General features: G+C 37.0%; 1 protein-coding gene across 2 annotated transcripts in view; it reads right to left on the bottom strand.

Moving 5' to 3' along the window:
- Positions 1 to 2455: 2455 nt before the first annotated feature.
- Positions 2456 to 14600, bottom strand: part of Smndc1 (survival motor neuron domain containing 1) — a 13351-nt gene continuing 1206 nt past the window's right edge. The window contains exons 2-7 of one of the 2 annotated variants that reach the window (XM_010634638.3): positions 14480 to 14598; positions 13631 to 13750; positions 8643 to 8785; positions 7730 to 7891; positions 4935 to 5088; positions 2456 to 3788 (exon numbers count right to left, since the gene is read on the bottom strand). In XM_010634638.3, the coding sequence (XP_010632940.1) occupies positions 3651 to 3788; positions 4935 to 5088; positions 7730 to 7891; positions 8643 to 8785; positions 13631 to 13750 (717 nt within the window). In that variant the 5' untranslated portion in view covers positions 14480 to 14598 and the 3' untranslated portion in view covers positions 2456 to 3650. The remainder of the gene's footprint in view (positions 3789 to 4934; positions 5089 to 7729; positions 7892 to 8642; positions 8786 to 13630; positions 13751 to 14479; positions 14599 to 14600) is intronic. The other variant, XM_010634637.3, reaches the window with a different exon arrangement.

Genomic DNA, 14600 nt, shown 5'->3' with positions numbered 1-14600 from the left:
AAACCTCATAAAAATATATCTATACCAAAATAGAAGTTTTAAAAAAATGATAGGATAAAGGGATTCAATTACTTGGGGCTCTTTGTCGGAACTACAAAATTACCTTTTATTTTGCTTGCTATGCTCTCCCTCTCCAGTGCAGTAAAAATTCAGTTTAACTTGCAACTCAAAAATCCTAGATACAAAGAATGTTGATGTTTACTGTTGAATTTGTGAATTATTTCTACTATCTGCTTCACAGAAAAATATAAACAATACAGTTCACATATTTATTGAACGCTTTTAAAGATTTCAACAAATATAAAACCTGGCTAGTTTAAATTAATTTCCGTTTTGTATTTCAATGTCAAAATGAGGCAAAAAGCCAAATTAAATAAGTTTTATTTTTGGCTAGGTTTACAACTGGTATTTTTTACCTTGTAAAAAGGTCTAGTTTTAATTATAAAATTATAACCTACTGATATGCATGGGTCACAAAAAAAAATAAACTTTCTTTACAGGGCCTGACGTTTCCTGTTTTTTCAAGGCAGACATACCCAACACTAAAATCACATACCGGAAACACACACACACACAATCCTTTACTATGACAAAAACAAGCATTAAAAAATGAATTAACAGTTTTAACTGATGGAATTGCTTTAATGCCATCTTCGTAATTAGGCTAAAACAACTGCCACTAAAGGTATTTTTCATTCCAAAAATCAAAGGCCTTTTACATTTAACCTAAAACACCGTTCTCAGTGAAGGATGAGTATCACAATTGTTTATGGTGTTTGTCAAAGACACCCTGGCTTGGGTAAGGAAGTCTGGAATAGGAACTAGACCCAGAACCTGTTTAATTTTATGAGCATTAGGGGTTATTATTATAACCTTCACTCTCTTCCCATAAAGAAATATGCACTAGTGTGAAAGTTAATTTAAAACCTTACTAGGACTTATGTTTTGCTTGGTAATTTGTTAACATTTCGGTAAGTTGTAACTGGGGGCCTCAAATCTTAAGTAGTGGGTTTTATTATCCATAAACGCAAGCTACTGTTTTAAGGAAAAAAGATCATGTATTCGCCACTGCCACCTCCCGGTAAATGTCAGCTGCTCCTGTTACCTACCATACTCGATACTGTAGCTCCTTACAGATGTTAACCTACCCCTTAAAACCTAGAGAGCGCTATTATTTTCATTCTACAGTAGAGGAAATGAGGCAGAGGACTCACACACATTTATCACTAATAAACGGGGGTCCAGGATTCAAACAGCATCCATGTTTGAGAATCCTTGCTCTGCTGGTCTCTCCAAGCTAACTAGCACCTATCTGTGACACAGATTTCTGGTCATTACAGTGAATAACAAAAGAATGCTAAGCTTTGAGGAGATAATGTGAAACCAATGTACTTAGGAGTCATGAATTGGTATTTTACATTTGAGTCTGTCAGTTTCAGAACTTCAAGACAAAGGGGAAACTACACTTAAATATTTTTTTTTTTTACAAAGCTTTAAGGCCAGGGTTCCTAATTAATTTTTAGACCATGGAGAGCTTAACCACCTTCATTAGTACAATACTGCATGTGTACGCTTTTAAGCATCTTCAGCATTAAAGTATAACAAGTACTATGTGACCCCCACCCTTTCAGGTAATCCAGAGACATCATCCCGACACTCACCTTCCAAAGGGTCACATCGTCTCTGACACAAGGGCTCCTGATCTTAAGCTATGCTTCCTATTTTTGAAATAAATGTTTTGCGTGATATGGTCACTTCTATTTCTTTTCTTTCTCCTACTACAAAGGCCTCCAGTAAAATTAACATGCAGAAAAGAAGGGCCCATTGTGTCAAAGGAGGGCCGTCTTACTGACAGCCATTTTGCCTATTCATACACCAGGTAAACTGCTACCTACCATACTAAGGCAATGCAGTAAAAACCATTTTCTGCACAGTTGCCCTAAACTTGTGATGTTTTCATTCAAAGGATTGTCTTGCAACTCTTCAAGGCTGCTGCTGTTACAATAGTTATGAAATAAGTATCAGTATACTTCAGAGTTTTTATTTTAAAAATTTCAGGCTTTAGGTAGATCTTTTTCTGCTACAATCTCTTTTTGTTCTATGTGTCTAGGAAGGAAAATTGTGACCTGGGCTGGAAGGAGAAAGGCAAAGGGAGAGAAAGTTTGTTTTTTTTTTGAGGCAGGGTCTCACTATGTAGTTGAGACTGCCCTGAAACTCACTATGTAGCCCAGGCTGGTCTCGGACTCACAGTGATCATCCTGTCTCAGCCTCCCGAGTACTGGGATTTACAGGCATGTGCTACCCACACCTGACGAAGAATTCTACCTTTCAACACTGCCCTAAAGTTTCAATATACAAAAGAAAAATAAATAAAATTAAAATTTGAAAAATTAAAAAATTTCCCTTTCCAGCAAAATTTTATGAACACCCCAACACACAGCGAAGACTTAAAATGACTAGTTGGTCTGAGATCGGATTTTTTATATTTAATGGAAGGAATACTTAAGGATTTACTGAAACCTTTAGCATACAATACCCTCTTCCCCTGCAATTTTGTGTTCAAGTTCAAAGCTAGACTTCACCCTTTTGTAACACACCCTGGAGATTTTAAAAATGCTTTATTTAATAAAAGTTAAACATACAAAACTGAAATTAACACACACATCCTAAAAATCATCTTCCATTAATAGGAAGACCCTTTTCTATGCATGTATTTGGTTTAAACTCAACTTCAGATAACTGATGCTCACACCAACAAATGCTGGCAACTTGATCTAGTTAATTAAAATTACAAACTCAGCTACATGAACATAATATACAGGGAAATTATGGTCAGATTAATGCACAAATATAAGAAAATTTTAATGATGAAACATTCAGTACTCTTGTTCATTAATTTAGCCTTGGTTTTTTACAAAAATAGTATCTACACTGTATACAGGGCTATACATCACTTTTTGTTTTCCCGTATAAACATTACACGTCCAAAAAAACAGTACCACTACCGTAAGTGAAAAAATTAAAGGAAAAAGCAAACAAAACCAAATCCACAAAACACCGAACAGAAACACCTTAATAAAAAGGTAGCTCATCCTAGACATGTTTTTCTACATAAAACTAAATGAATAAAAATAAAAGCTGGATCAATTTTAGAGATGACCAAATTGGCTTAGGAAGAAAGTTACTGAAGGAAAAACCTCAAAACAAACTGTGCCGGTATAAAGTAACCTACCGTTAGGCTTCACAATAGGTAGGTTTTAAAGTTGGAAGAGAAAAAAAAAAGGTCTCAGCAGGCTGGTGTTTTGCCTTCCTGTTCCACTGGGTTACTGTGTCAGAGTCCAGGTTATGACTGTACGTGGGGCTTGGTATCCGTATACCAACAAGTCATCTACGTGCTGAACGAAGCAGCTTCTATCTAGAAAAGTTGCCTTACTCAATAAACTCTGAGGGAACTATGGTAGTAGTAATGAAAAGTTAAATGAATAAGTTTATCAAATGCAATTTCTTCAAGTTTCATTCTATTGAAGTCAAACAATGACAACAATGATATCTTCCTTACTCACCTAACAAATAATTTACCTTTAGAAAAATATAAGGATAAAAAGGTAAATGTAAAGCCCTGCAGAGATGAAATCCAACAGTTTTTCTGATTATTGAGGCATCAAATGCCTGACGTTGTATTTAGAAGTATCTTGATATTGTGTCATAGGTTTATCAGCAATTCCACAAGTTCCTACTCCAACTTTGCCAGTTACACTCTCAGGTGAAGCAAAAATACTCCTTTTTACCTAGGGGTAAGAAAACAAACCATCAAATCATTCTTAGTTTTTTTTTTCCTAATTAGTTTTAGAAAAAAATCTTTTCCCCAAACTTAGTGTTACAATACATTCTACTCTCGGTATTAAAGAGAAAGAGAGAAAGAGAGAAAGAGGAGAGGAGAGGAGACAAGAGGAGACAGATGGGGAGGAGAGGAAGGAGGGGAGGGAGGGGACAGAGGAGGAGAAAGGAGAGAGAAGAGCATTGCTTCTGTTTGCTTAGGGTCAAAAATGAGTAGTGAAAGTGGTGCTGGAAGAAGCCATTTACTTATAAGTTATACACTACTAATAGTTGTGACATTCACTGTTTACAGGTCTCAACGTTTTAGTTTCGTAATCTCAAATCATAATTTATGCTGCGAGCTATCTATTTTCACACGACTATAACTCTGGTTGTATTCAGATTTATGGTGAGCCTGTTGTGATGTCTAAATTGCGAAGAGCCCTTACCATTTAAGTCAAACATCGTTACGAAAGGGAAGCACTATTTTCTATGTCTACCAGTGGAAGGGTCAGCTTGACAGAAAAGTAAGATGGGTGAAAGCCAGGCCACCCTTACTTTTAACTTCTATGAATGCTATGGTTATTTTCTACCCAATATTCAAGGGGGTTCTTTTTGGTACCAGTGATTGAACTCGGGACCCTGCATTTGCGAGACCAGTGGTCAGAGAAGTTTATTGAGAGAACCTGAAAGCTCTTTCAAATAAAATCTACTAGTGACACTTATAAAGTTATGCAAACTAAGCAAGAGAGTTCAATAAATTGCCTCTACGTGGTCTAAAAGGTAGCAAATAATTTTTCAAATTTCTATAATTCCTAACATAAACCCTAACTTGTAATGTTTGCAGAGACAATGGCTCATAGAGTTTTTCAAAAAGCCACACTAAAGATTGATTCAAGAACTGATTACTTACATAGTTTTGAAAATCTATCTCCTTTTAAATTATAACTAAATAGGGCCAGGCCAAGGATTTAGCTCAGTAGTGTCGTGACTGCCTTGCAAGTGCAAGGTCCTGAGTTCGACCCCTGGCGCCAAAAAAAAAATTTTTTTTTAATTATAAAATTATTTTAAGGCAGGTGTATTTTTCAGGTGTAAAAAAAGTAAAAAGATTTACCAACCTGGCCTTTTTTGTTTTTAGAATAGGCTCTGTTGTTGAACTGCTGCCATTTCACCTTCTGGTCTTCTCTTTCCTGCTCAAGTTCTTTTATTCTTTGTGCTTTTTTCAAAGCTTTCTTCTTTTTATATTCACGCTGTTGGGCAATCATTTCTTTTCTGTGTGTGTGAAAAACAGAGCTAAATGTCAACTCTTTAAGATTTAAAAGATGACTTCTTTGTAGACCTTAGCAATGCAGAAAAAAAATCCAATAAACTTACACTCTTCCCTCCATGAATACAAACCTCAACACATTGAAATCAATGCCAAAACCTAGCACTACGAAGAAATGTTTTTTTAAAAGGGTATATAGAGTGTCATTAGATGCTTTCAAACATTAATCTATTGCATAATCAAAACTTCCAACTGTGACTTATTTGACTGCTATGACTTTCTAGCTGTATCTTAGAAGTTGAATCCTGACAGCAGCCACTTGGCAGAACACTTGTCTGCACACTGACTATCTCGGGCGTCGCTCAGGCAGTCGATTTGTGTACTGATAAAGATTGTCACTTTTGTATTTCCTGTTATGTCTTAAAAACTTAATTTAAAATGCAATTTCTGGTCATGATGTAAATAATTGGACTGGTAAGTGGTTAATGGCTGGCTTACCCTTAATTTTCAGACAGACACAGTTAACAAGTATAACTGCAGCATTTGAAGAGACTAAGTGTATATAAAACACGTCACCTCACAAATGGACAAATACAGCAACACACACACATCATCATAGCTAACAAATTCTTTTTTGTTTTGTTTTTTTGAGACAGGGTTTCTCATCATCATAGCTAACAAATGCTTTTTTGTTTTGTTTTGTTTGAGACAGGGTCTCACTATGTAGTTGAGACTGACCTGGAACTCACTATGTAGTCCAGTCTGGTCTCGAATTCACAGTGATCCTCCTACCTCAGCCTCCAAGTGCTGGGATTACAGGAGTGCGCCACCATGCCCGCTGCTAACAAATCTTAAAACCACTAACTAATAAAAGGAAAAAAAAAAAAATCCAGGGTTAAACCAGGTATGGCAATGCCTGCCTGTGTAACCCTAGGAAGCTGAGGCAAGAGAATCTCAAATTTGAAACCAGGATGAGCAACTTAGCAAGACTTGGTCACAAAATGCAATTTTTAAAAAGGGCTTGGGATGTAATTCAGGGGTAAAGTGCTTGCCTCAGATATGCAAGGCTCTGGTTCAATTTCAGCATTACAAAACAACCACCAAAATAAAACTTAGGGTTCCAAAAAAAATTCTAAACAGGACTAAAAACAGGATCAGAGTCTAAGACCTTATTATCAAACAATAGAAGATAGAGAGATCTTTTAGACAGGCAATAAAGTCCAGGTTCCTCTGTAATATAAACTATAATCACCACCACAAAGTCCAGCTTTTTACACTGAAGTAAAACCTAACACCAGAGATTACCCACTGTTTTACAATATTCTTAGTAAAAATGTTCTTGTTATTTGAAAACTGTCCACTCCATTCCCACTCCCACTCCTTGGATTCAGGCCACCATCATCTCATACCTTACCGCAGTATGATTTGGACAGAGATCATTCTTAAGCTAAAACTGCAACACATCACATCTGCTTCAAAAACTGCTTTATGATCTGGCTTCTACCTATCAAACCTTCTGTGAAGCCACTGTCTTCTAGCCCGGAAATTCTTTTACCTCTATGCCCTCACACTGAGCCATTAATGCAGAAGCAACTCCCAAATCTGCCGGACACTGTCACACTTGTGCCTCTGAGTGCTCATGCAGTGCTCACTCGGACCCCAGGATGTCCAGAAGCAAGCGGAAGAGCAGTAGTGATGTGGAGGGGACCACTGGGAAGTGCAAGGCAATGTGCACGGTGTATCTGTGATACTACATGTTACGAGTGGTGCTATTAACTTTATTAATGCTATCATTTAATCCCCGAAACCCAACAATACACATAACTACTGCCCGTTTTACAGACAAGGAAAGAGTGGGTGAACAGTTTGCCCAAGGTAATCATGCATATTAATAAAAAAGCTTTAACTCCAGACATATGTAGTCAGTAAATTCTAGTTTTACTTTGTTAACTTCTATTCTTTTTGAAATCTCAGTCTAGATGTCATTTTCCCAAGGAACGTGCCCTGATAATTGCAGTTGCAGTACCTCTTCTCTATTCCCATTAAGTACCTGTTATGTCCCTCCAAAACATCTACACTTTATTTTGAAGGTTTTTGGGGGGGATATAGGAGGCGGCAGAGGACTGAACCTAGGCCTCTGCACTGAGCTGCATATCCCTAGCACTTTTTTATTTTGAGAGAGGGTTTCACTAAATTCCTGAGTTTCCCAAGCTGGGCTTAAACTTGTTAGAATCTTGCTTTGGCCTCCAAAAGTGCTGGGATTACAGGCATGTGCCACCACATGCAGCTACTATTAAAGCATTTTTAAAATCATGTGTTCTCCTCTCTGGATATTTACTTCAGTGGGGAAAAGGCTTAACATGGTATTTGCTGTGGTGAAGTCCCAGTGCCTGGCTTATAAAATATGGTAAGAAGATATTCTTAGTGTACAGTATCTCATAATTATTGAATATGTACATGGGAACCAAAACATCTTCACTTTACCTAAGTGTGCATATACAGACCGGGCTGACCCTGTATCGCTCACCTTCTAAACAAAGGATGAGCAGTATTGTAGTTTCCTCACTCAAATCTTGCTGGCGAAGATTCTTCCCATAACTACCTACTACACCAAATGGAGAACACCTAAAGGTCAAAACCACTTACTTTGACATCGGTTTGCTGCCACTGTCCTCCTTGGCCTTCCTCCCTTCTTCTACAGGCTTCAGGTTCAGCAATGGAGTCACTTCAGCATTGCCATAACCAGCAAAGGTGATTGCAGCGGTGCCATTTTCTTCGTCTATCTCCTCAATCTCCGCTTCATAACACCTGTAAAGATATCATGGCTGTAAGCAGGTGAGTAAAGATTTAGTATTCAGCCTACAAGACTTACACTGCAGTGACTCAATTATTATGTGTCTAAAATGAAACTTTTTAAATGGTTCTTTTGGCAAAAATAATACAAAAGAGTGGGTGAAGTTAGTCATCTGCTATAAAAAAAAGCCCCAATCAAAATACTGCCAAAAAGTCTTGTACTTGTATTTATTCAATGTGCTTTAATCTTTTTAAGAGATGGCATTTCTTAACAGGAATTATTTTAGAGTATGTACTTTAGAGAAATCTCAGATAACCAACAATTTACTCAATTTTTAACATAAAGAGAATTTAGTTTAGAAAATACAGTGGCACCTCAGTTCTTGAAAACCTTTGTGAACAATCCAGTTTGCAAACTAAAGTGTGTTTAGCAAAATTTTGTTCTTATTTGCACTCTAAATCAGGTGACAAACACAAAAACATGGCCATCTTTTCTAGAAGCATGGAACAAATGGTTTGTAAACTGAGGTACCGCTGTACTCACATTTCCCCCACTCTAGGGTCCTAGTCATTTTCTCCACGAGTCTTATTCTAAAACTAAAACTAAACTATATTAATTGTAACCACCCAACAATTAAAAACTGGCTGTATGAGCTACATACCTACAAAGAAAGATTAAAATAGGGTAGTTCAAACTGAGTAAAAACATCTTACCATTGTATTTTATTATTTCATGTTACAGTTAGGGGTTTTTTTCTACACTTACTGTCCATCTTCACTCCAGACTGCCATACACTTGTCTCCTACTTTCCATGAATGAGTGGGCTGAGTAGAAGCAAAACTGTCTGAACTTGTAAGAGTTTCTGAAGGCTGAGTTGACAGAAGGTCTTTGGTTAGTTCTATAACTTCCTAAAAGAGAACAAAAACCATAACATTTAAAAAATACCATTGTCAACTATTTTTAGTTTTTGACTGATGACAGCTCTTACACCACAGACCACTTATTAAATACTCTTTATGCTTAGTTCATAACACTATTAGGAGAGTACTATGATTATCCCCATGTAGAAAGTGAGAGACAATATTTTATACTAGTAGGCACTGGAGTGATAATTTAAGCCTATACAGATATCCTCAACCGCAGATACTAATGGAAATAAAGTAGACTTAAATTTATACCATGCATTACTTCTAAGTCATAGGGAGGGACTGAATTAGATTCAAGGTCTCTTTTACAATGCCATGTATAGTTTATGCAGCTGTACTGTTTTACAGGGCATTATTTAGCCATAGTACTAATTTTCTAGCCAACAACCTCTCCACAAATCCCCAAACACTTTTAAGTATCCTTACTAGTAAGCAAAATGTTCCTACTTACACATCTCTACTAAAATACTATAGGCAAATATAAAATAAACCAGTAGTCTTCCTACTCACGAATTATAAACCTTGCCTGAATAAGTAAGCAAATTATTGTCAGACTTAAAATAGTTTATACATTATTAAGCACATTAGCACAGCTTCATTTAAAAGGGAAAAAAAATAATAAAACAAAAGTAACACAGGCAGGCGATGCCTCTCTGTGTGGTAAATATTTTTTCTAATTCAGTCTTCTATTTATCTATTGCATTCAAGTGAGGGTCAATTAAAAAACTTGTGAAGCAGTACCAATAGATGATATTGATACCTATTTGCTGTATTTTTACTCTACTGAAAATCTACACTATTTATATCTTATCTAAGAACTGTACTTAGCTGTTCCCTCACACGAATGAATTTAAAACAAATTGGGTGCATGGGAGAAAAATTGGCAAAATAAACCCAGTTTCTTTCAGCTCCCCCAGAGGTTTCATATTAGTAGTTCTAGGGGGCCGGGGATTTAGCTCAGTGGTTCCACTGCCTGCCTTGCAAGCGCAAGGACCAGAGTTCGATCCCCGGTACCAAAACAAAACAAACAAATATATTAGTAGTTCTGGTTTAGTAGCCAAGAGTTATTACCTTTCTCCTGAAGGTCCTTATGAAATCTTCTGGCTACTTAACAAAAAACTATTTGGGGCTTACCAAAAAAAAAAAAAAAAAAGGAGAAATAAGCCACTGGGGAAGTCAGCTTTATGGATTAAAAAACTAGAAGACAAAAAGATTTGAGTTCAAAAATTCAGGAACAGGTCGGGGATTTAGCTCAGTGGTGCCACCGCCTGCCTTGTAAGTACAAGGTCCCAAGTTTGATTCCCAGTACCCTCCCTGCAAAAAAGGAGAGTAGTACCTCCAAATTTTGCTAGTTGCCAAGTAGCTATTCAATTTTTTTTTTTTTGTAGCCCTGAAGGTAGAACATGACTGTTTTTGAGTACTGGAGTTGGAAAATAGGCCTTGTACAAGCTGGGCAAGCACTCTTGCAGCATTACACCCCCAGCCCTCAGGTACTTATCAATCAGGTAATACTGTGCTAATAAAGCAAAGAAATTCCAAATAATGTAGTACACAAAGGAAAATACCTAGTTTGCTTTTATTCACTACTTTTAGAGCTGGGAATATAATCCAATGAGCCTGACTCAAGAGCCCACAAAATCCCATCATTAAGTATGTCCACATCCTCCTAAGGATCATTTAACTAATGAAGCACACACACAAATTCTGGATTTATAGTCTCAGATTTAGAACTCCTTTTCTTTTTAGACAGGATATTTTCCTACTACACTCACAAAGGAATGTATTTTCACCAAAGAAAAGAGTCCTGAAAAGCTGTGCATATTATAAGGAATTTTCAGAGCCCTGTGCCAAAATGACCCTTTTTATAAACAAAATCCAGAGCATTACTCCTAAAATGTCCTTTAACTCTGCCCTGGTTTTACATATCCCTCCCAGCAAAACTATGAAGAACCCTGTAATTTTTTTTCTTTACATGTGCATATGGACCAAAATATTAGGAAAGCTATTTTGTATATGAGGGGGTTCTTAAAGGTACATACCATTAATTACTTTTCCTCCCCCAAGTCTGAGTTCTGAAACTGCTCCTTCATTGACAGATGGGCAGCAGTTACAGTAATCGGCAATTCCAGGAAGCATCAGGTAGGTGTTGTGATCTACATATCAGCAGGTCAAAGGGGGTGCACTCAAGCACTCTGCTTACTGAAGGAAGGCGTTTCGGGGATGCAGAGAGCCACTGTAATATATGAGACAAGTGACTTGACCCCTGCCTCCTTTAGAACCAGATTATTCAGCAAAACAGCCTAATAAAATGACTTTTTTTAAAAAAATCACAGACTGCCTGGGGAGCTCATTCGTTAGCTAGCCTGGAATTTACTACCCCTGTTGTTTCTTTTAAGTGGGGGGAAAAAAGGCAGTTAGGGTTCCACTAGGTGAATATGCTGCCTCTTGAGTAACTTTATTCTATGTGAAAGACAGAACATAAAAGTGATAAACATAGAAACTTTACTGGAAAAACAGAAGCCAATGGGAAAAAACTCTCAGGGCATTCTGTTATAATCAAAGGACAAATATTAATAACCTCTTGTTCCACAAGGGGAACACAAAAATAAGAACCATATTATGGTCCAAAAATATGAAATAAAGAAGCCACAAACTTAATAAGCATCTGAGCAGACTTTTACCAAAAGTAACAGGCAGAATTAAATGCCAAGGGCACAAGATTCATCCCAGAAAGAAGAAGAGATAGGAGGGCAGGGACACAAAGCAAAACAAAATCTGTAACTGGAGTCTTAACCGAGACAACAATTACTAGGTGGAATCATATACCCAAATGCTTTTCAGAATTTCATCTAATCTTAAAAAATGCTTCCTATCTTTGCAGTTTTCAATTCAAAACACACATATATCTAGTAAGCAAAATCTAATTTTCCCTCTCATGATGGAATAAAAGAGTACTCAAGACTGTCAGTTCAAGTATTCCATACTGTCACAATCTGAGGTATTAGCACTTAAGCTTTCTGAGTCTGCATCCTAATACGTACTCACATGCAGGTATTTAATTCAATAAAATTAAAAGTTTACCTCCTCACTCATCTTAGCCATACTTCAAATACCCACATGTGGTTAGTGGCTGTGGTACTGAACAGCAGAGAAGAACATTACAGAAAGTTCCATTGGACAGTGTTGTTCTAAATGGTTAAAGAGGATTTTTACTTATAAATGACTCCCAGGCCATTAACTGACCTAGCACCTTTTAGGCGCTACTACACTGTCTACCACAATAGTTTCTCCCTGCAACGTTTTCCACTACAGATCATATCGAGACACTTGTGCCCAGATTCTAATGACAGTTGATTCTAGAAATATTAAAAATACCTGATAATAACGCTATTTCAAACTCTATTCCCAACTCCTCCACCAGTTCCACATATACCTCTTCTTCCCACTGCCAAGGAAGCAATATGTGGCATAAAACATTGGCATGCAATGTTTTCTTCAAAGAAAAGAAGTACTGCTTTTAAGTTGATAAAGGGAAATGGGTAATCTGAGGCAAGAAAGCTGGTTCTCCAAAGGAGTCAGTCTGCCTGTCACTTCGTCTTTAGTGCACATTCACAGAGCATGTGAGCAGCACAAATGTATGGAGGAGTAAACCACTGGGTAATTTTTACAAAAGGACTCAGACGGGTGAACCTGTCCTCGAAACACACTTCTCTCTTACTGACCGACACAGTGAAATCCACTGGCCAGGCCTCTACATAATGAAAGAGGGATTCTGTTCAATTTCTCAGAGCTTTTAAACATAACATACTGTTGCAAATTCATCTTAAATCTACAATTTGAAAATATTCAGCTCATTTTTAATTATGCCCTAATAAGCTCCTTCAGAATCCCAATCATAGACCTCATTTAAGTTTTCTATGTATGCAATTGTAAGAGCTCTAAAATATAAGTTTTAACGGGCAACAGGACGATAAAGGGAAAGATTATTTGGATAAGATACAGAATCAGTAGAGAGACATCATCTAATCAAAATACCCCAGAAACTTAAAAATATGGTTCACAATTTTAAGTTCTCAAGATGAAAAATCATATATGTAGTATTCATAAATTATATATGGTATTATTCTTAATTCAGTGTCCTGAAAACAACAGATACTTACATTCGTGGTTTTACATTTTCTTGAAACCCCAGTGCAGTATAAAAGATTTATACTTACTTAAATCTTCCATGACAAATGAGATCTCAATTTTACCACATCAGTTCAATTTCAGCAAGGACCAACATATGCACTGCAAAACTTAGTCTTAAATTCAAATAACTATATAATATTAATACAGAAAACATGTTTCTCTTTAGATATTCGTTTTGTATTTTTAATACAAGGTGTAACCCACTAGCTTTGAACAGAAAAGCCACATATTTCACCCCCAGAGAATTTTGTAAAAAAGAATCTTAATTAGGTTATCTTTTTCTCCTTTAATCTTGAACTTAATTTTCTTTGCCAACTCTTGAAAAATAAAAGCATGTCCCACTGTAAAGTTTTTTCTTTGAAATTTTGTTATTTTCAAAATCACCTCATTTTTTAAAAACCGCACAAGCACACAAGATTTTCACAACTGCAATGCTTCATTCATTTTGCTGTATACAAGTTGAGGAAGCGGCTCTTTCTCTATATGCCTCAGTGTCTCTCTACACACATCGGGGGCACCCCACCACCCTCCTACAAGGGTGCTTTGAGTACCTAAGGATTCTAAACAGTAAATCATTTGAAAAACACAACAATTCTTTTCAAGCAATGTTATGTACAACTGTCCACCAATACTTACTTGTAAATCTTTCTTCAATTTTAGCAAATCTTCATTTTCTCCATTTCCAGATAATGCAGCTTCTACTTGCTGGAGTTGAGCTTTGTAGCTCGCCAGCTGCTTTGCTAGATCCTCTGACATCTGGAGAAAATATAGGGTAAGACAATGAAAAGAGAGCCGAATATCAAACCATAAACATTGTTTTACTAACCTGCCTAAATTAACAAGTTATGCCCCCACTTTATTAACGCTGCAGCTTAATTTACCATTACTTTTATTTCAGACTTGAGCTAAATTACAAATTTCAAGATTGTGCAGATCACAACTGTTTGATAAATTCAATATAAAAAGGCAGAAAATGCATACAACGTAAAGGAAACGTTCTAGTTTTAAGTCATTTAAAAACAATGTTTGAGCTGGGCACAGTGGCGCCCGCCTGTAACTCCAGCACTCAGGAGGCCGAGGCAGGAGGATCGCTGTAAGTTCGACACCAGCCTGGGCTACATAGTGAGTTCCAGGGCAGTCTAAACTACACAGTGAGACCCTGTCCCAATAAACAAATAAAGGCAATGTTTGGCCCAATGATCACAGTTTATCACGTTTAAAAAGCACTACTTTGCTAGAAGTCTCAAAACTTCGGGAAAAAACCACATTTCTAAGAATGACAGAATATGTCCAGAGCGAAATAAAAACGGTTTCTAGTTAACTACACAAATACCATTCCTCACTTGAACTCATGATTATTCAATCATGAGTGTACGTAGCTCTCCAGAACTGAAACCGTCCATCGCTTAAATACGCAGTTTCTGATGTATTTTCTTAAGCAACACTACAAAATACTCTCGCGCGGAGGCATCCTAAGAAACGTGCCTTTCACCAAATGCCGCTCCTCAGTCTGCAAATGGGCTACGCATTAACGCTTTCTTGATAAGCAAACATACGCGGCTTCCCAGGGTCTCCCCGAAATCCCAGTCCACAGAGCCTGGGATCT

This window comes from Fukomys damarensis, unplaced genomic scaffold, assembly GCF_012274545.1.
Source record: "Fukomys damarensis isolate Sample0158 unplaced genomic scaffold, DMR_v1.0_HiC HiC_scaffold_8, whole genome shotgun sequence".
Taxonomy (NCBI): Eukaryota; Metazoa; Chordata; class Mammalia; order Rodentia; family Bathyergidae; genus Fukomys; species Fukomys damarensis.
Note: the sequence above shows the minus strand (reverse complement) of the source record. Positions and strands in the feature narration are given on the sequence as shown.